The following is a 21,686-nucleotide window of genomic DNA, read 5'->3' on the forward strand; positions in this document are numbered from 1 at the left end:
ATTCAAGGGTGATCCTCCAAAGACCTGAAGACATCCCACTAGTCCCTACACCTCTTAAAGCTCTACCACTTCCCCATTGCACTAAGCTAGGCACCAGGTCTTTGAGATGGGGCCTTTGGGGGACATTAAAGACCCAAACAACAGCACAAGTATTCACTGGCTTCTCCTGTCATCCCAGAGCTTTGGTATGTGCAGCCCAAACATGACTAACCAAGTATCCTGATTAGGGCTGGAGCTATTTGTGCCCTAAAATGCTCCCCTACCACCTGCATCTCTGATCAATAGTCTCAGCCATTGATAAGGCCTTGATGTTTCTTACAGGAGCTGGCCTGGTGTTCATCCTGTACCCAGAAGCCATTTCCACTCTGTCAGGATCCACATTCTGGGCTATCGTGTTTTTCATCATGCTCCTGGCTCTGGGACTTGACAGCTCAGTGAGTGATCCTGTTCTGACAACCCCCTCCCACTTCCCATGAGGACCAAAGTCACCATCATTGGGACCTCTGACCATTAGTTATTTCCAAAGACCCTATTTACATGCAAAGAGTCCTCCAGGAAGACAAGACCTTGGTCAAACCCAAGACCCTATTTACATGCAAAGAGTCCTCCAAGAAGACAAGACCTTGGTTAAAACCAAGAACCAACGGGAGCCCCCTTCACACTGTGGGAAATCAGACAAGGGCTTCAGATCAGCCAGCCCAACATTTTCCTCCCATAGAGAGAGAAAGGGAATTCAGAGAAGGCATGGATAGAATCTTGTCTCAGGAAGTATTTCCTACTTGATGTATTTCATCGACAACTAGCTAAAACATCTTAGATCCAGTTAGGTTCTCAGATCCTTTCATGTACCCCTATGCAGGACTAGATTTCCTGACAACTTTAATGTCTGTGTCCACTGTGGCATCTCATAGCTGGAGGTTTACCAGGAAGTCTTGGGTCATTGCTGCCTTCCAGATGGTGGCTCTTCCAAGAGCAGTGTGTGGATTCTTTCTGAGGCCACTTCCAACCCCTAGGGAGGAAGCCTGATATCGACTACCAATGTGTACCAAGAGGGGAGGAACTTTGCAGGTTCAGGCTTTAGGGCTTGAGGAGACAGCTTGGCGTGGTGATTAGAAAGGCAGCCAAAAGTGCTTGTAGGAAACTGCTTGTGACATTCCCATTCCTACCTAGAAGCTTTTTCTTTGGTAGATGTTTCCAGAAGGCCCTATTTTTGTGTCAGTGAGTCGCCTGAGCATTAGTTTGGGTCTCTAATCAGATCCTCAGTTATTTTTTTCTCAGACTCTAGCAGTAGCCACCGCAGCCATAGCAAGTTACCTGCTGCTGATCTGGGCAGACAGGAGTTCCCTCTTCATTCTCCCATCTGGTTTCTGAGTTCTGTTGAGATCAGGAGAGAAATGGGCAGAGAAGACAGCGGAGGTCTGAAGTACTGGGGGTGGAGACTGACCCTCAGGAAGCTCCTCATTCCTGTTTCCCACTCTCCTGATTTCCTCTAGATGGGAGGCATGGAGGCTGTGATCACCGGCCTGGCCGATGACTTCCAGGTCCTCAAGCGACACCGGAAACTCTTTACATTGGGTGTCACCGTTGGCACCTTCCTTCTGGCCCTGTTTTGCATAACCAAGGTGAGCAAGGCCTGGGCCTGGGGTCACCTGGAGCTTCTGGGGCTGATTTTCAGTAAAGTCTGACATTCCCAGCCTTGGAGTGGGGATGGACGGGATTCTCAGCTGGACTGAGCCCTTGAAAACACCCAGCAGGTCTCTATCACCCTAACTCAGTGTCTGGTTCCTTAGAGCTGAGCCCTCCATGGTCTCTTCCCACCTCTGAGTCCTCAGATTCTCCACCTTCTAACTGCAAAAGCCCCATTGAAACTTGCCTCATTCTTCACTGGCTGTAATACCTACCATTAGAGCCAGTGGCCCCTGGAAGTCACTGCTTAGATAGCAGAGACATAAGGTCATATACACAGCACCACAGTCCTGTCACCTGTGTCCCCAGTTGGGGCTCTGAGCAGATAAACTGGAGGTCAGGGATGTTTGATGGATACCATCATTGGCGGCTCAGGCCTGCTCTTTCTATGTCCCAGGGTGGAATCTATGTGCTGACTCTCCTGGACACCTTTGCAGCTGGCACATCCATCCTCTTCGCTGTGCTCATGGAAGCCATTGGAGTTTCCTGGTTTTATGGTACGTGAGTGTCACACAGTCCCCTGTGCTCCTGGCAGCCTTTCACCTGAATGTCCACAAGGGCTTGCTGTTTCCCCGGCAGCCACACAGCTCACTGGAGTTGGGCAGGTCACTTATTGAGAACAAGTCTCTCTGATACTCTGCTCGGCTTTGGACAAAGCCGCTGTCAGCATAAGGAGGATTATGGATTTCATTATGGATTTCACTCGAGTGCAGGGAACCCAGATTTAGCAAACAAAAGTCCACCATGCCCAGTTAAACTTGAGTTGTTCAGTGAACACTGAATCCTTTCTTTTTCTTTTTTCTTGTTAGTAGAAGTATATTCCAAATATCGAACAGGACCTACTTATTCTAATTTTTTATAGTTTTTTAATCTGACGTTCAAACTGAACTTGTATTTTAGCTGGAAATCTTATTCTGAACCAAGCTGAGAAAGTATTTTTATTGCCTCTCAGATATTGTTGTTGTGGAGCCTCTACACCCCATAATATGATACGGAAGTGGCAGTCTTATTTTTTTCTGGAAGAGATTTCAGACTCAGGTGTAGGACTATGTAGACACCAGTGTTGATATATTGTGAAGAAGACAGAGCAAGCACCAGAGAAACTGATTGTGTAGCCTGGCATAAGTCCTTTCATCTCTGTGAGCCTCGGCTTTTTTAATTTTTTATTTGTCAGTCATGGGGCTTGAACTCAGGGCCTGGGCACTGTCCCTAAGCTTTTTTGTTCAAGGCTAGTGCTCTACTAATTTGAGCCACGGTGCCACTTCCAGTTTTCTACCCAGGATGGCTTCAAACCATGATCTCTGCCTCCTGAGTAGCTAGAATTACAGGCATGAGCTACTGGCACCTGGCTGATTTTATTTTTTTCCCCATGTACAAATTGGAGTGGCACAGGAGAGGTAGCACTCTCCTGGGTGTCCTCTCTGGTTGGCATCAGTGTCCGACCCCAGGTCTCCAAAGTCCAGGGCAGTCAGCATCCTGCGGCCCCTTCCTGTGGTCCCTTCCTGCTGTCCAGTGGGACCAGACATGGTGGGATGGCATGAGGGGCCAGGCCTGCTCTGCAGGACCACTCTGACCAGGCTGGCCTGTGTGTGCAGGTGTGGACAGATTCAGCAATGACATCCAGCAGATGATGGGGTTTAAACCAGGCCTCTACTGGAGACTGTGCTGGAAGTTTGTCAGCCCTGCCTTGCTCCTGGTACGTACTATGTGGTTGGGAGTCCCGATGGGCTGAGGGAGAGTTGGGGGACCGTGTGTAGTATATCTTTTTGCTTCTTAAGGGAAGGGTCCTGGTAGCTGAGAGCCCTGGTCATGGGGGCCCTGGGAGGAATCCTCTGGAGGCTCACCCTATGCACCTCCCTTTCGTGGGGTCTCCAGTGAGGTCAGGTCCCTGAGGGGGGCACTGTTGAGCTGGCTTCAAATCATCTGGCTCTTCCATCTCTTCTCTTCCTGCCCCTGTTGCTTTTGCCTCCTGTGTTTATCACTTGTTTCTTGAATGTTTTCTGTTTTGTTCTGTCTCCTTTCTCTTTCTGTCTTATAATCCACCCCACCCTACACTCCATTTCTTGGCTGGGCATCTCCCATCTCATTTATTTCTTCCTCCTCTCTCCTTGTCTCTCCTCTTTCTCTCTTCCTTTCTGTCCCTCTCCTCCCCCATCCTCCTTCTCTCTCTCCCCCTCCATCTTGCTTCCTCCCAGTTTGTGGTGGTGGTGAGCATCATCAACTTCAAGCCACTCACCTACGACGAGTATGTCTTCCCACCCTGGGCCAACTGGGTCGGGTGGGGCATCGCGCTGTCCTCCATGGTACTGGTGCCCATCTACGCAGTCTGCAAGTTCTTCAGCATACGGGGATCCTTCTGGGAGGTGAGCTGCGGAGCGGGCATGGGAGGCAGGCTGGGACGCAGCATTGCTGCGTTAGCTAGAAAAACATGAAAGTCAGGGAGACTCATCCATTGGCCAAGATCCTTGTCCTCTGAGTCTCAACGTGTACATCTGTGACCTGGGGTAATACTGTGTACCTTGAAAGGAAAAACAAAAAGAGATGCACAGCACAGTGCAGCCTGGTAGGAGGCGCTCAGCACTGTTACCCTGGCGTTCTCATGCTGTTCCTACTGCTGTCTGTGTGGCCCAAGTAGCTCAGCCCCAGAGCCCTGAGATTGAGTAGACAGACCACCTACCTGGGCTCACTCCTGAGCTCCCTCTCATGCTGGCCAGGACTGCAGATGTCCTGTCTCTACTAGTCCAAACCACCCTGATCCAGGCACCCCAGCCTGACCTGATTCTTGATCAAAATCATCATCACCTCAGCCTATACTAGAGCTTTTCAAAAGGTATTTTCTTCTTTTACATTTACAAATTATACACAAGAATACACACAAATAAATATGCAAACATATATACATGTACACATGCCCATGTACATGTATACATATACACAGAAACATATGTATATAAACACATATCTGTTGTCTATACTCATGAGGAGACATACACAATACACTTGTATGTATGTAAAACGACATGTCTACATATATACACATGCATACATATATGCATATATACACATGTATATACACATCATATATCTTTGGGAAATATATATATATATTATACTATTATACCATTTCTAAAATTATACCATTTGGTTGGCAAAAACTCTTTCTTTTTTTATTGTTGTTGGTTGTGGTACTTCAACTCTGGGCCTGCCTGGGAGCTGTCTCTGAGCTCTTCAGCTCAAGGTGAGTGCTGTACCACTTGAGCCACAGCACCACATCTGGTTTTCTGGTGGTTAATTGGACTTTCCTGCCCAGGTTGGCTTTGAACTACTATCCTCAGATATCAGTCTCCTGAGTAGCTAGGATTACAAGTGTGAGCCACCGGTGCCTGGCACACTCTTTCTTTTATAAGCAAATGATGGTATATCTTTCTTGTGTCTTTACTTGGTAAAATAATTATTTTAGTTCTTTATATGAGTTCTTGGTGGGTTTTTCCTGAGCATCTATCATGTGCCACAGAGTACTATCAACTCTGCCCATATGGACCATGTGTCTCAGGAGGAGACGGACATGTAGAACTAGAATGTGGGGAAGTGAGCCTTGCAGGGACTTAGGCAGAGGCTCCCAGCAGCACTATGTCTGTGGCCTTCTGTTCCTTGTGTGCCAGGTCCATGAAGTCCCAAAGTCAGGGACAGGGAGCCATGCTCATGGTGCACTCTGGGTAGGCGCCATGCTTCACACTGTGAGGGTGGGGAAGCTGCCCACAGCCTTGCTGGTCAGCCGTGGAGTCCCTGCCTGCAGCCACACCACAGAAGGGCCTTCTGATCCCCAGATCAGCTGTCCCCTTCCACTTCAGCACTTACTCCAATCTCAGCAACACCTGGATGTGTTTGCTCATTGGCCAGTGCCTTACAACACCAGGCCAGCTCCCTGAGCTCTACACTGTGGGTCTCCTTCAGCTCTGGGTCTGAGGACCTGACCCAGCATAGTAAACATTTGTGGGACAAATGAGCCAAGTGAACTGAATGGCTCCCTAAACAAGAGTGAGGTGTCTTTTAGAGCTCCCAGGTGGCTCTAAGTAGGAGTGGCCAAATGGAAGGTGTCCCCATGGGGCCACTTTGTCCTTGCGCCACAGTGAGGTCTCTCTCCTCCATCCCCACAGAGACTGGCCTATGGCATCACCCCGGAGAACGAGCACCACCTGGTGGCCCAGAGGGACATCAGGCAGTTCCAGGTAAATGTGTCCTGGATCCTGGGGCTGGGCTTGGGGTGGGGCCTGCCCTCTCTGCTTCTTTGTGGTCCAATGACTGCACTGTCAGAAAGGGGCTGCAGTCCAGGGGTCTGTGGTGTTGGGATGGAGGAGGAGGGGTCTTCTGCCTCTCACCAGCCCCCCTCTGGTCCCTCCACTCCATTTCCTAAAATGCTCTTTCTGCCTTTATGCATTGCGACAGTCCTAGGCTGAAAATATCTTTTCCATTAGTAAAATGTCACTGGGCCAAGTCCAACCCATTTTCCTTAAAAAAAAATGTCAAAGCTTGATGGATTCTGGTGGTTCACACTTGTAATCCTAGCTACTCAGGAGGCTGAGATCTGAGGATGGTGGTTCAAGGCCAGCCTGGGCAGGAAAGTCTGTGAGACTCTACTCTCCAATAAACTTCCCCCCAAAAAAAGCCAGAAGCGGAGGTATGGCTCAAGTGGTAGAGTGCTAATCTTGAGCACAAAAGCTAAAGCTTAGGGACAGTGACCAGGCTTGGAGTTCAAACCCCAGGATGGACACAAAACAAGCAAACAAGTAAATGAAGTCTAGGCTTAGGAGTGAGTAGGGGAGTGTGTCTATCAGAAAGTGTCCTTTGTAGTGTGTGGGCCTGCTGGGTGATAAATGGAGAACCAGCCACCTTCTTCTGGGAGGACTGAGGGCAAGGGGCCATTTCTTTTTCTCTCCATCCCTGCTGCCTCTGGCCCCCATCTCAAGGACCTATTGTTCTCTGCAGCTGCAGCACTGGCTAGCCATCTGAACTGGGCCCAGAGGAGGAAGAGGAGAAGGAGGAGAAGGAGAGGAGGAGGAACCCACTATGTCATCGTCCAGGTTAAAAGCATCTGCTTCGCTCCTGCCCGGACACAGTGGTGGGATTTCCATCCTGGAAGCCACCCTTTCCCATCCTCCCTTCCTTTTTCCAGTAACCAATGATTTCGTGACTCTGGTTTTGTTCCGTCTTCTGTTCGTCTGGCCTGGGGGCTGTGAGCGTGGAGGACCAGGAGGCCTTGAGGGAGAGGAGGAGAGGACACGACCATCAGCCCTGTGATGGAGGTTATCTCAGCATTGGAGCCTGCCCAGGCTGAGGACTCTGGTTCCAGCAGAATTTTCTATACCACATTGTCCTGTACTTTGGGTCACAGAAGAAATCCTCAGGTCCCCAAATCTGAGAGGGGATGGGCTTTTGGTCAGACCCCCCCACCCATGCTCCAACAAAACCCCAGCTGTGTTGTACTGTTCGTAAGTTCTCCCTCTCTTAGCTAACCAGTCAGCACCGCATGCCCTCTGTCTGTGAGTTTGGATTTAGCTGTCCCTAAAAATGAAGTCTTCGGGAGACTGTGAGCAGAAACTCTCCTGGTCAGTTTTCTGGTTAGTATATTTGTTTTGTATGTTCCAGAACATTCCCCTGGCTTGGGCTGTAAAGATCATCATGAGCAGTGGATGACAGGGGAATAATGCTGGTGAGCCACAGTGAAGAGCTTCTACAAAGGCACTGGGGAGATCAGGCAGGTGGTAGAGTCTGGTGTACCAGCCATGTCTGCCCAGGCCACATGATTGTCTTCCATCTGTCAGGTGCATGGATGGCTCCTGAGGTCTTCCTGGGACTTGAGGCAGGGAGCCAATAAAGTCCTGCCGGCTGGGGGCTGCTGGGTGTCCAAGTGCAGCCCTATAGTCCATCTTGATTCCTTGTTATTCATGGATACCCACAGTCTCCCCAGAGAGTCCCAGCACACACAGTGGTCCTGAGCACCGGGCACTGGGACCTTGTCCTATTTCATGGACTTGACATGGCACCCCCAGGGTAAAGTGAGGCCAAGCATGTTCTCACCCCATCCCAAGGGTCAGGGGGAGAATGTGAGGGGAAAGGCTGGTGAGTCTAAGGAATGTGTGGGTTCACTTCTGAGCCAAACTCGCACACCAGTGTGCTCTGGAAGCAGCTCGCTTCAGTTCCATGAGAAGTGATTTTTAGGTTGCTAAGTGGAGGTTTCTGTTGATATTTGAATCGCTGGAAATCTAGACATTCCATCTGTGTCTTTCTGACAGTGTTTTCATATGGGAGGGGAAAGGAAGGAAGGAAGGAAGGAAGGAAGGAAGGAAGGAAGGAAGGAAGGAAGGAAGGAAGGAAGGAAGGAAAGAAGGAAGGGGAAGGAAGGAAGGAAGGGGAAGAGAAGGGAAGGGAAGGAAAGGGAAGGGAAGGGAAGCGAGGAAAAAATCAAAGAAGGAAAGAAGGAAGGATCCACTCACAAGGAGGGAAGGAGGCATGGGGGGAGGTGCTGTGAGCAGAATGGTGGCAGCTGGGGCAGGAGCCCCCTGCTGAATCGGGATCCTTGCACTACTCTACAGAAAAAGGGGGAAACAGAAAGCTCTTGATCTTCCCATATCACATGGCTAGCTCAGAGCCCAAGACAGCCAACAGGCAGGTGAAAGGTAAGATCGCCTGGCACAGAGGAACGACGGTCAGGTCAGGTCTGGGCTCCAGTAGCAGCTTTAGTCTCCCAAGAGTAAGCGGTAATTCCCACTTCCCAGGTGCGCTCCTGCTCCTCCTCCTGCTCCTCCTCCTGTTCCTCCTGCTCCTCCTCCTCCTCCTGCTCCTCCTCCTCTTCCTCCTGCTCCTCCTCCTCCTCCTCCTCCTGCTCCTCCTGCTCCTCCTGCTCCTCCTGCTCCTCCTTTTCTTCCTCCTTCTTCTCCTCCTCCTCTTCTCCTGTTCCTCCTTCTCCCCTTCCTCTTCTCCCTCTTCTTCCCGTCCTCCTCCTGTCCTTTTCTCCTTCCTCCTCTCTTCCTCCCCCTCCTCCTCTTCTTCCTCCCTCTCCTTGTCCTCCTCTTCCTCCTTTTGGTCCTCTCTTCCCTTTCATGCACATTGCCTCCTAGCCGCCTGTGGTCACAGGACCAGCTCTTCCTCCCCCCTGCCCTGAGTGATGGATGGGGTCTGATCCTCCATCCTCATCCCCCCCCCTCATTTTTGAGCCCTCAGAAACGCCCCTTGCACAGGGAAGTCACCCACCCAGACCAAACACTTGAAAAGAAGAAGAGCATTGCTCCACGGAAGAGCAGCTGGGGGAAAGGAAGGGAGGAAGGGCAGCAGGCACCGGCACCCAGCAGCTGCTAGAGAGCTGAGCATTGAACTTCCATCCTTGCATTCATGAAATCATCTCTGTCTGACCTGAGGACGGTGCTGGGAGGTGAGTGCGGGATCCGAGGGAGCCTCTGCCCTCTACCGTCCAGGACTGAGTCTGACGTGTGGTGCTGGCTGAAAGGCCCCACACCAGCTCCATGGTGCTGCCTCACGATGAAGCCGGCTCCCGAGGCTGGTGTATGGCGGCTCTGGCTTCTAACCCCGGCCCCCTCAGTCGTGTGGGGGTCACTCAGAAAGCCCTTGGAAGGTCTCATGACTGCGGGACGGCCTCCCGGGCCCACCTGGCCACCCATGCCGAACAGAGAGGGATTCTGTGCTTTCCCTGAGTTATAGTAATGCTTGCTTGCTTTTTGTGACCTTTAAAAAATTTTTTTTAATAGCAGAGGTCACCCAAGACCGGGGTGCTCCCATGTACTGTATACGACACTGGACACTTTCGATATTTTACCAAGTTTTAAGAGGGTTGTTGTTTCCTGTGAAATGCCAGCCATCTGTTTTGAGACCATGGCGTGGACATCTACTCAATGCCTGGTTACTTAGCATCTCCCTGTTAGTCTTCATTCTAATGCGATGCAAATAAGATCAGGCAAGTCTTTATTCTAATGAGATGCAAACAACATCAGAAAGGTATTCTAATGAGATGCAAATAAGAGTCAGAGGAGAGGAGCCATGCCTTCTTGCCAAATATCCCGCTGAATAAAAGTCTCCAGATTGCCTTCATGCTCAGACGGAAGGCACAACTGTCCAGGTAGGAGCCAGTCCCCTGCCCTACTGTCTTCCCACTTTGGAGATGGAAGATTGAAAACTTGTCACCAAAGAAGTCCTTTCATAGTAAAACAAACCAAAACAATCCCCTTGGACTCCCTTTATATGTTTGTTTATTTACTTTGAAAGATGAACAGACAGGGTGTGTGGCATGATGGAAGCAACACAGTGCTGGTTGCACAGCCCTGGCTCGGCAGCTGACGAGCTGGCTAACTTGGGACTGGGGGCCATTGGTGGCTCCATCCCTTCCAGTTCCACAAGGCTCTTTGTCCGTAAAATTAGGAATTGGATCAAGTAATCAAAGTCCCCCTTCCAGATTAAAAAAAATGATAACCAGTACATGTCAGCGTGACAAAAGTAATGTGGTGGTACATTCCCCCTGAGGAAAACACATTTACCCTACTGTGTGACTTTCCAGAATAATCCTCTAGCCAATGAAGGGTTGAGCTTAGGAATATCAGATTTCTGGGCTCTAGGAATTTGATTTTTCTAGACCCCTTGCCTGCAGTCCCTCTTTCTCAGAGAGTTCTACAGCCAGTGTCTTGCAGCATTTGGTCTTGGAAAGAAAGAGCAAGTCGAGCCAGTCTTGTGTTTTGAGGGATAGGAAGGCAGTGTTCAGCCATTTCTTGTCAGCCTTGAGTCCAGGGCTCAGCCCAGAAGCAGCATGGCCCTGGCCAGGCCTGTGTAGGCGCTGGCCCTCGTCCGCCCCCCGTCTCTTGGCTTCGGTTTCTCTAAGACTGCTCCAGTGGCGTCCTCTCTGAGCCACAGACGGCTCCAGTGTCATGTCGGTCTCTGTGTCTGGGTTGGACTGAGTTAAAAGGTTGTCTTCTTCGTGGAAAACAAAATAAGTGTACAGAATAATAAAAAGATGTTTCTGTGCCGTGTATCCGTGTGTGGAGTTCTAAGTGCTTTCTGCCATCATGTAAGTCGTGTGGGTTTGCCCATGGCCATCCTCCAATAAGTAAAGAACTTTGGTCGTAGTAGCCTGCCTCTCACACAAATGTGTGAGCGTCGGCAGTGTCGGGTTAGAACTCAGGGACTTGCATTCACTTTGCTCACACGTTGGCTCAGCCGGTTCTCGGTCCTCTACCACACCTCCAGCCCAATTTTCTGCTGTTTAATTGGAGATGAGTTTTCATGAGCTTCACTGTACAGGCTGGCTGTGAACCATGATCCTCCAGATCTCAGCCTTCCCAGTAGCTAAGATTACAGGCATGAACTAATGATAACTGGTTCTATGTTAGTCTTTTTAGAACCTATGAAAGGGATCCCAGGAGGCTTTGGGAAATTTAAAATCTGAAATTTTAGCTCTGAGATTGACATACATCTTTCTCTCCTTTCTCTTTCTCTCTCTGTCTTTCTGTGTCTATGTCTATCTGTCTGTATGTCTGTCTGTCTGTCTCTCTCTCTGAAATGCTGAGGATGAGCCATGGCTTAGAGCATTCTGGGCACGTGCTCTGCCACTAAGCCACACAACTCCACTTAGCCTAACACATTTGTACTTAAATAAAAACCAGGTTCCAAGAGAACAGGTTTAGTTACCTCATTTTGTTTCAGTTTCCTTTCTATTTCTAGGTTTAGCTTGGGGGGAATCAGAGCTCCCGGTTGGATGGATTGGATGAGTGATTGAGCTCCTTCCTATATGAATTTTTCCAGGAAGCCGGTACATTCTCACGTGGGCCCGTGGAGCTGAGCATTGTCATTTTAAGGGAAGAAAATGGTGAAGTCACATAAACTTCTCCTTCCTTCCAGTCAGAAAATAGATAAAGACCCCAATCTAGAGGAGGCATTGTTAAGTGACAATTCAGACTTGTGGCCCCCAGGGCTGAGCAGATCAAGGGCAGGAAGTCCATGATGACAGTTTTCAGCGCAAGTGTGTGTGGTAGAGGGACTCAGCATCCATGCAGGGAAGAGAGAGGCTGTAGAACATTTCTTTTTGGAGTTTGTGGGGGGATTTTGGGGAGGGGGAGTGGGTGCGAAGTTACTCATAATCCCAGCCTATGGAATGACATAAAGAGAGGTAGATATGTTCCTGCCGAGGATTGTGGGGGTGAGACATGATTTAGCCCATCAAACTAGAGCTGGGCCAACATCCAGAAAGGGATTGTCACTCGGACCATTTCCTGTCAACAAAGCATCAGGGTTCAGGGCTGCCTCAAATGGGCAGAGGTGTTTCCCACATTCCTCCTCTGTCTGCTGATGGGATTACAGGCAAGGTGGGATAGGAAGAGGGCAGAGATTGGGTCATGGAGAGCAAGGCAGCTGCTCAGGGTGACCCAGGTTAGGACCCCATGCCCTAGGCTGATAAATGTGGTGAGGCTAGAGAAACTTAATCTGTCACCTATCCCCCCATAGAGCTGGCACTGGTGGCTCATGCCTGTAATCCTAGCTACTTAGGAAGCTGAGATCCAGAAGATCACAATTAGAAATTGGCATAAGAGGGGAAAAAAACAATCCATTTCTAAAATAACCAGCAAAAAGCTAGACTGGAAACCTGGCTCATGCAGTAAAGTGCTACCCCAGTAAGCAAGTTGAGTGAGCAGGACACACCAAGTCCAAATCCTGGAATTGACAAAAGAAAATAAAAATAATTTTTAAGGAAAGAAAAACCTTACCATGGACACTTATTGGGCTTTTGGGCCCAAATTTGGAACTCTCAGAAATACTATGGGTTCAGGATCAGACAAATTCTCACAGAGACACCAGACCTGTAGGGAAGGGAGCAAGGCTACACAATGAATCCATCTAGCAGAAGCTTCGTGCAGGGCCCTGGGAAGTTTTCTTGTCACATTAGTAATTAGTCCAGAATAGGGAGACCCAGATAAGTCTGTGTGGACCAGCAGCATTGAGGGGCAAGGCTATGGGAAGGGTTTAGATCCCTGGCACCCACTTGAGATGTTGCTCTGATTAATTAATCATGCTGGACAACTCCCCATGAGTGCTTGGCTTTCTATCTGTTAAGTGAGAAGACCGACTCTAAAGGCCACTCTCGCGTTGCCTCTTTGAGACACTGAGCTTGTGTATTAAACTAGCCTGAGATTTGACTTGGGTTTGAATTCCAGCTCCTTCCTTGAGTTTTGGGATTGGAACGGAAATGCAGCCTTCATTTGAAAGCACAGTTTAGAGGGTGGGGGATACATTCTGGGCACACAAGCATGGACTCGCAGAGCAAAGACCACGGGAGCATCAGCACCGTGGTCGAGGCCATCAGACGCTGGTTTTCCTCCCCCTTGGAAATGGCCTCATTCACCTGCAGATGCCTGATTCTTGTGGCAGGAAGGAAGAGAAAGGACAAAGGTCAGAGGCCACTTGCACCTGTCTCTTTGGACCCTGGAGAAGAGAGGGTATCTGAATACATTTCATTAGCTGGATCCTGGAAGCATGATAAGAGATTATAGACTGGGAAGAGCTGTGAGCTGGGTACTTTGCAGCCTTTCAAGAATGAGAAGGAGAAAGGTAAAATATTGACCACTGCCTCACACTTTGTGGGCTGCCATTACCTGCTCAGAACCAGAGGGAGCCTGTGGGAAGCACTGTGGCCCCGTGGGCCCTGTGGGCCATCAAAGTGCTAGGCTTCAGGCCCCACGCTTAGGAGTTCTGCGTGTTGTGTCTGGCCACTCACCCCTATATGCCAGATAAAGAAATGAGTCCTAATGAAGGCCAGAGAAAGGAGACTTAACTCACACAGCACAGGCAACACCACAGGAAGAGGCAACGTAAGGACTTCAGAGCATCTGGGGGATCTCAAGGTGAACTGTGGATTTAAATCGAGGAAGATTTAGGGTAGGAGGTGAAGGGTGTAGAGTTAAATAGCCTCAGTCAGTGTGGCCTGGTGGATTATTATCTCGATTCTAGTTCTGCCAAGAGTTCCAGGGAAATCATTGATACTGTTATTGCTTGGCAGGAGCCATCTGATTCACAGGAAATAATTCCTTCTGCCCCCACATTCACCGTGTAGAGGATGGTGCTTATTTGGAAGGGGATCTGCCCTTTGAGACGCTGCTGATCTTTTCCCTTGGGGATAGTGTCAGCTATCCTAATGATGTTTGCTGACCATCAGGCCTGTCTTTCCCAGATTCCAAGGTGCAGAAGAGAGAAGGCAGCTCAGAGCAAAGGCAGATAACAAACTCTAGAGATAAATGGCAAGCTTTTCTCCTGCAAATTAGCTAATTTGTAGACCCAGGTAATATGCCTATGCTTTTTAGCAAACGCAGTTTATAAGTACCTGTCATAAGGACAGACACTCCCTGCCCCCCCCCCGCCGTGTACCATTCACAGAGGCGCCTCTGAGCTGGTGGGTGGATATGCTGCCAAATAGGACCATTCTTCCTACTCCAGCTCCTGCTCCCCTGTCCCCTCTCCTCTCCTGGCCTGGCAGATCAGCTGGGCAGCAGAGGGAGCGGTTGAGAGAGGCTATGGCCATGTGGCCACCAGGTGGCGCTAGCACAAGCTGCTGAATTAAGCCAAGGCTGAAGGAAGCCCAGAGGTCTAAGAATCATTATTCTACACATCTTTCTCAAAGCTTATTTGAATGGTTCCGAGCCAGGATAGTGAAAAGCTCTTCTTCTTTTATTGGGGGGGGGGGTCCGGTCGTGGGACCTGAACTCTGGGCCTGGGTGCTGTCCCTCAGCTCAAGGCTAGCTCTCTTACCACTTGAGCCACAATGCCACTTCTGGCTTTTTTCTTTTTGTTTATGTGGTGCTGAGGAATCGAACCCAGGGCCTCAGGCATGCAAGGCAAGCGCTCTACCACTGAGCCACCTTCCCAGCCCCATGAAAAGCTCTTCTTGATGCAAAGGTCACTTGGTTTTCTACTGTTGTATCTTGGAAGGATCATTTCACTCATTCATTCATTCATTCACACATACACTCACTTGTTAATGAGAATCCCAGTCTCCATATGTACTAGACAGTTGCAAAGGGCACTATCCTGGAGAAACTCTCAGTCTCAGGGGGAGACAGACGAGGTTCACATAAGGAAACATTTATTAGTCTCCGAGTAGCTCATTTGAAGCCTGTTGTTCCCATTGCCTTCAAAGTAAGTCTACGTCTCATCCCACATCCCTTCTCCAGGCATCCCCACCCTAGCTGCAGTGCCCAACACACCCGTCCACGTGAACCTCATCTCTGGGTCTCTCCCTGTCTCTCCGAAGCTGGCTCATTCTTATCTGTGTCTCAAGATGTCACTCATTCCTTATGACACAGAGGGATAGACTGTGACATAATATAGACATATATTTTAATTTCTGCCCTTCTCCACTCTTTTTCTGGCATACAGATTCTACATCCTCTGGAATCTCTGAGGGAATATGCTAATGAGATTTCTCATATGCTAATGAGATGACTGATGTGTTAGACTATTGGATAGTCTTGGAGTAGGGGCGTGTGGCCAAAGGAATCAACCCTGTGATTTGATGGTTAGGACTTTCAGCCTCACTCCTGGATCTCCAGGGAGCAGAAAGGGCTTGGATGCCAAGTTAGTCAGCAATGGATAGTGATTTAACCAATCATACCTGTAAAAATCCTAAGAGACTGAACTTAGAGTTTCAAGGTTCATGAACACATGGAGGCTGGAAGGCTAGTTCTTCCCAGAGAGGTCTTGGAAGTCCTTCATCCCTCCCTCCTGCTTTCCTCCCATTTTGTTCCCTTGGATATCCATCTATGTCCTTTGAAATGTCCTTAGGAAAACTTGGAGTCATAAGTGTCTCCCTAGCGCTGTGATCCACTCCAACAAATGATCAAATTCTAGGAGGGAGCCAGCTGCCGTTGGTTTATAACTGACCAGAGTGCAGTTCATTGCGTGACAGTTCTTGAGTGTCCTGGGACCAACCCAGGCTGCTCCTTCCTTCCTTCTTTCCTTCCTTCCTTCCTTTCTTCCTTCCTCCTTCCCTCCTTCCTTCCTTCCTCCCTCCCTTCCTTCCTTCCTTCCTTCCTTCCTTTTCTCCTTTCTTCCTTCCCTCCTTCCTTCCTTCCTTCCTTCTCTCCCTCCTTCCTTCCTTCCCTCCTTCCTTCCTTCCTTCCCTCCTTCCTTCCTTCCTTCCTTCCCTCCTTCCTTCCTTCCTCCTTATTTTTCTTTCTTTTTCTTTTTTTTCTTATGCTTGTCCAGAGCCTTTGAACTCAGGGCCTAAGTGCTGTCCCTGAGCATTTTTGCTCAAGGCTAGTACTCTACCACTTGAGCTACAACTTCACTTCAGATTTTTGTTGGTTAAAGGTAAGAGTTTCACAGACTTTCCTGCCCAGGCTGGCTTTGAACTGTGATCCTCAGATCTTAGCCTTCTGAGTAGATAAGATTACCACTGGCCCCTGGCCTCTCTTCTTTTTAATTGTAGCTGCTAATCATTGGACATGCTTGTACAATGTGCTGGAATGCAATACGTGGAGAAGTGGGGGAGGGGTGCACTGGATAAAGCATTGTGACCCAGTCCTCACCCAGAAGAAGATGGCTTTCTGTTTAAGCCCAGCCTTCCATGATTTTCCAGTGTATATGAGACCAGGTCATTTTAGATTCCATGTCCAAACTCTAGTTTGACATGTCAGGTCTGGTTTGACATGCTGAAGGGCAGAGAAAGGAGATTTATTACATGGCAGCCATGAGAAGACAGCTCCTCAGTAAGTCTTTCAGCCATCATCCGCAGCACAGGCATTGGCTGCAGGATAGACTGGAGGAAGGGTGGAAAGGTGTGCAGTTACAACAGTCCCAAGTCCCAGGGAGCCTCCTTGGCTGGTCTTTGCTTTGGAAGAAGTTCTGGGGAAGCTGTATCACTGCTTGAGGAGAACAGGGACTTGTCAGTTCATTGCTGCTTCCTAGTGGTTGGTCTGTCCCCAGCCTTTGGCTGTTCTCTTTGGGGGCAATTTTCCTTTTGTCACGAGATGCTTTAAAGTAAGCCTCTGTCCTTTCTGGAACCTAGATGATTGCAAAGTGAGTGCAGGAGAGAGTGGCTCAAATTAAAGAGCACAGAGGCAAAGGAGAGGGGCATCTGGGTGCCCAGCTTTTACCCCGCTCTTAGTTAATTCATGGGCTCACCAAAAGCAACTTTTAAGTTGCCTCTTATTTAGAACTGAGTGCAGGCCTCTTTCTAGAGTCCTTAAGTGTGACCTAAGTGGGATACCATATCTCCACACAGCTTTCCTGCAGCCTGGAGAGACCTGCTCATAATGAAGTCTAGCTTCCTGTTGCCCCTTGCTGCCTGTCTGTAAATAATAAACTGCTCAGGTGGTGTGAGTGCAGGTGCAGTCCCAGCAGACAGAGACAAGTCAGTAGCCAGTGCACTGTAAGCCTGTTTTACTCTTACACCCAGGACTCATGACTGGTGTCAGACCTGGGGACAGTCGTGGGAAGCTGAGTCTTAATCTGTAGGTTCTGATATGACCCCTCTGTAGCTCATGGCAGAACTGAACTCAACAGTAGGCCATGAAACAGGTGTCTGCAACAGAATTACTGTGAGAAAAAACCATATCGCTGGGTGTCAAGAGTGAAATAGTACCCTGAGTATAAATATAGAGAAGAAATGAGTTGGCTTTTCCTTATTCAAGATCAACCAAGGTGCGGCACAAAGGATAATTACTAGGAATAGTTTCCTGATTGCTTTGGAGGTGGTAGGGACTGGATCCGTTCTACCTGGAGCCTGGGAGGCCATTGGGCCAGAAGGCACTTAATATTAGTTTGAAGAGGGAATAACATTTGGGACCCTCTCACCCAGCTGGCCTCCGCAGGACTAAGAATTTAGATGCTGAAAGAGGAAATGACAGTTTTAACACTGCCCCTGATGTATCAGCACAGCCGAAAATTTCCTAATTTGAGATATTATTGGGAGCCTTGGCTTAAGAGTTGTGACCCTGGCTTAGTTCCTGAAGCAGGTGTGGCTATGCAGAAACTTACCACTAGAGGACAGCAGAGCACTGTCAGCCAAATCGATGCTGTAAGGTCAGAATCAGCCCCAACCAGGACAGGCACAGATAAGGGTTTTTATACAACCTTCTAGGTAGGAAGGCAGAACTGTCTTGCTCTCAAGGACTCAGACTCTACATAGGGGGTCCTAAAGCTCATATCCCAGCCCTGTCATCAGGGTCCTGGGACCTATCTGGTCACTGGGTGCTGTTTCAGTACAGCATGGTTGTCTCAATGTTTTTCTGTCACTTCCTTAAAGTTCTGTTTTGTTAATTCTTTTGTGCTTGTCTTGGGGCTTGAACTCAGGGCCTAGGTGATGTCCTTGAGCTTTTTGTCTCAAGGCTAGCACTCTACCACTTGAGCCATAGCTCCACTTCCACATTTTTTGGGTTGTTTGGTGGAGATAAGAGTTTCAGACTCGGGCTGGGAAGGTGGCTCAGTGGTAGAGCGCTTGCCTTGCATGCCTGAGGCCCTGGGTTCAATTCCTCAGCACCACATAAGCAAAAAGAAAAAAGCCGGAAGTGTCACTGTGGCTCAAGTGGTAGAGCGCTAGCCTTGAGCTGAAGAGCTGAGGGACAGCGCCCAGGCCCAGAGTTCAGGCTCCACGACCGGACCCCCCCCCCCAAAAAAAAAAAAAAGAGTTTCAGACTCTGCTGCCTGGGCTGGCTTCAAACCTTGATCCTCAGATCTCAGACTTCTGAGTAGCTAGAGTACAGGTGTGAGTCACCAGCACCCAGATGCTCAATCATTTTTAAGGAAGTTCCACATTTTTATTTTGCACTGAAAATTCTGTTGCTTGTCTTGTCAGTCACTTGGTAGCTGAGTTTTCCTGGGTCTTGTGTTAGCTTATAGGGTAATGAATATCAAGTGTTTACATCACAGCTTGTTGTGATTATCTCAGTTAATGTTAAAAGCATTCTACAATGGAAGCACATTATGAACATCTATTCACTCTTAGCTACTGTTATTATTAATTGTTCTAGAGTTTATATATAACTTTAAAGTTATATATAACTTTTTGGAAAGTCCATCTGGCTGGTGATTTGTCAGTCTGTCTAACTCTATTGCCAAGTATTTGCTTCCAGACCATGAAAACAAATCTGATCTTTGCTCCCATGACAAGGAGCTCCAAATAGAACAGGAAACCCTCTGGTCAATAGCAAGTTCACTTCCATTCTTACTCCTGGTACCAAAGTATAGAAGACCATGAATGAGGGAGGAGCACAAGGGCTGAGGGTTTTAGCCACCAGGATCTGCAAGCACAGACTCATTCATGCTTCTGCTCAATTGCACCTGCTATATGACCCTACAAAGGTCATCCCGCCCCCTGGGAATCAGCCTAACACAAATAACCATCCTTCTCCAAAGGTTGCCAGAGAAAATGTTGCTTGTGATGTTGTTGACTGTAGCCAGATGGAAGGCTCCCCTTCCACGCTCCTGCTCACTCTCCTCCAGTAAAAACATGGTTTAGGCCAAGAAAAGGAGAGTCTTTCCTAGCTCCCAGAAATGAGCAGTCCATGAGGATTCAGTATAAACATTTTCCATTACAATTGTACAGGTGAGCATGTTGTACAGGGCCAGGGGCAGCATATATTTTTTAGTGGGGAATCTTCACCTGGTGGTCCTATCTGACAGAACCTGAGCCTGGGAAGGTAAAAACAGCACTTTTTTCCACAAAAGTAATTCTCATGCTCAGGTTCCTCTCTGACCACAGGAATCAGAAAACACTCAAACAGCAATTCAATGAGAAGCCAGGTGGGGAACCTCTTATCAAACGATTTCTTTTGACATGTGTAGGTTTGCCTTTCTTAAATCCTTCCTGCATTTTCTTACCTCCACTCATTTGAGATGTTTCCTTCCTTCTCCTGCCTATCCCTACTTGAGGTCACACCTTGGTTTAGAAGAAGGTCAAGTTTAGGCCACCACCTCCCAAAGCTAAATTTGTCATCATTGGTAGGAGAACCATCCAGCCATGGGACTGCCAGAGCCCCTTGGCCTCTTATGGCTGTCTTGACTGGAAGGAATGTGTTTGACACTGTCACACAGTGGGGCTGTACAGGGAAGGGAGCAGCTGTGGAGAGAAAATATGGCAACAGGTATTGCCAATCACCTGCCCGATTCTATGCTCACTAGGCTCCTATACTGGCTGCTTCCTCCACTAGCACCTGAGACCTCTTCCTAGGGTTTCTTCATGGGACAAGTCACTATGGAGGAAGGAGAGGCCACTGAGTAACCACTGAGCAAAGAATTCGGATCTCACTCTCTTTTCCATTGGAGGAACAGACTGGACTCAGTTTATGCCATACCTGTCGGTCTCTTAGATAGTATCTGTACAGGTCCTCAGATAAAGACCTGATCAGTCAGATTCAGGTAGAAATCTGATCCAGACACCGGCTTTGGCCAATCACCCTTCTTCTCTCTCTAGACCTTTCTAGGGCTTCCTGGGATTATTTCCTTCCAAAATTACTACACTCAAATCCTTGTCTCAGGCCCTGATCTTGAGTGGGGGTGAACCCAGACAAGATGAAGCCCCACTAATGCCGGCCAAATAGACTCAGTCCCCACAGAGACTGGCCACGTAAACACAGGTCCACAAACCCCAGCTGCTCAGGCATGGCTTCCAATGATGACAGCAGAAAGACATGGCCCCCAAAGACCAAAACCCGATAGTCTCCCACTCCCTGGCAACATAGACGATGCTCTACAGAGGCCAGCTGCATAGTCACAGGTACCAAAGGCCCCTGATGAGTAGACTTGACCTCCCTGGCCCTGCCACCATAGATGGCAGTTTCACAGACCCCCAACAACCTAGATGAGGACCCACCTGACACCAATCACATTGACACAGCTCTGCAGATGCTGCAGATATACATAGGCAAAACCCCACTGACCATGGCTGCATAGACACTGGCCCACAGAGGCCAACCATGTAGCTGCAGCAGCATATACAAGGCCCAACAGATACAGGCCATATGGAAGAGGCTCCACAGAGCCTGGTTAGCATAGACTCCTTAACACTGGTGATATAGACACAGGCAGCTTAGGACATGGGCTTCACAGACAGCAGCCCCATAGCACCAGCAGCATGGATGTGAGCCTCAAAGATGTGGGCCCCATCGATGCAGACCCCAGAGACCAGGACCCTATGAAAACCAGCTGTGTAGTTACAGACCTTACAGGTGCTGGAAGTATAGACGCAGGCCCCTGGGCCACAAACTACAAAGATACGGACACCTTAGATGTGGATGTAGATTCCGGTTGTATAGAGGTAAACTCCACCCATAGTGGGCTGCCCCATTGAGATGGCAGCCTGCCCCGCTCTGGAGAGAGATAAGCTTTGCTGCGCTTTCTCTGATGGTTGTGGAGTCTTATCCTTTGTGAAGAAGGTTCTGCTCAGTGCTTGGTGTCTGCAATCTAGAGATGGGCTTTCTCCAGGCTCACACCTGCCCCCTCTCACTCATGAGCTCCTGGCAGCCATCTGTGGAGAAGAGCCAACCATGATCATAAACTGACACCTTGAATCTGTGGTTCCAGGGGTTGTGTGTGCTCTTAGTAGCCCTCACGTGGCCTTTAGCACAGCTGAAATTTCTTAGAGTCAGTGTCTGCCCATGGACAAGGATATCGTCAACCTGGAAGGGAAAGATGAGCTAGGCATCACATCTTACCTGCTTTGCAATTGACTTGTCTTCTTTCAATATCAGTGTGCTCTGATTCCCTAAGTCTTCCTTTCCTACCATAATGCTCTATTCCCTTCATGGTTCCTCCCTTCAACCCATAATGTTCTATTCACTTCATGATTCCTTCTCTTCATCCTATGATGCTCTATTCTCTACATGGTTCCCTTCCCTCCATCCCATGATTCTCTTTTCCCTCATAGTTCCTTCCCTTCATCCCAGGATGCTCTATTCTCTTCATCCTTCTCTCGCTGAGGAGAGTGGGCTTGTCTCCAATCTGTGACACAGGGA

The 21,686-nt window shown here is 48.9% G+C and overlaps 1 protein-coding gene across 2 annotated transcripts in view; it reads left to right on the forward strand.

Moving 5' to 3' along the window:
* The window catches only part of Slc6a2 (solute carrier family 6 member 2), a 44,376-nt gene extending 33,658 nt beyond the window's left edge, over positions 1-10,718 (forward strand). Inside the window, exons 9-15 of one of the 2 annotated variants that reach the window (XM_069992320.1) lie at positions 322-434; positions 1,494-1,622; positions 2,084-2,183; positions 3,282-3,382; positions 3,882-4,049; positions 5,844-5,915; positions 6,673-10,718. In XM_069992320.1, coding sequence (XP_069848421.1) covers positions 322-434; positions 1,494-1,622; positions 2,084-2,183; positions 3,282-3,382; positions 3,882-4,049; positions 5,844-5,915; positions 6,673-6,696 — 707 coding nt within the window. In that variant the 3' untranslated portion in view covers positions 6,697-10,718. The remainder of the gene's footprint in view (positions 1-321; positions 435-1,493; positions 1,623-2,083; positions 2,184-3,281; positions 3,383-3,881; positions 4,050-5,843; positions 5,916-6,672) is intronic. The other variant, XM_069992321.1, reaches the window with a different exon arrangement.
* Positions 10,719-21,686: the final 10,968 nt, after the last annotated feature.

This window comes from Dipodomys merriami, unplaced genomic scaffold (genome assembly GCF_024711535.1).
Source record: "Dipodomys merriami isolate MVZ:Mamm:240054 unplaced genomic scaffold, mDipMer1.0.p SCAF_41, whole genome shotgun sequence".
Lineage (NCBI taxonomy): Eukaryota > Metazoa > Chordata > Mammalia > Rodentia > Heteromyidae > Dipodomys > Dipodomys merriami.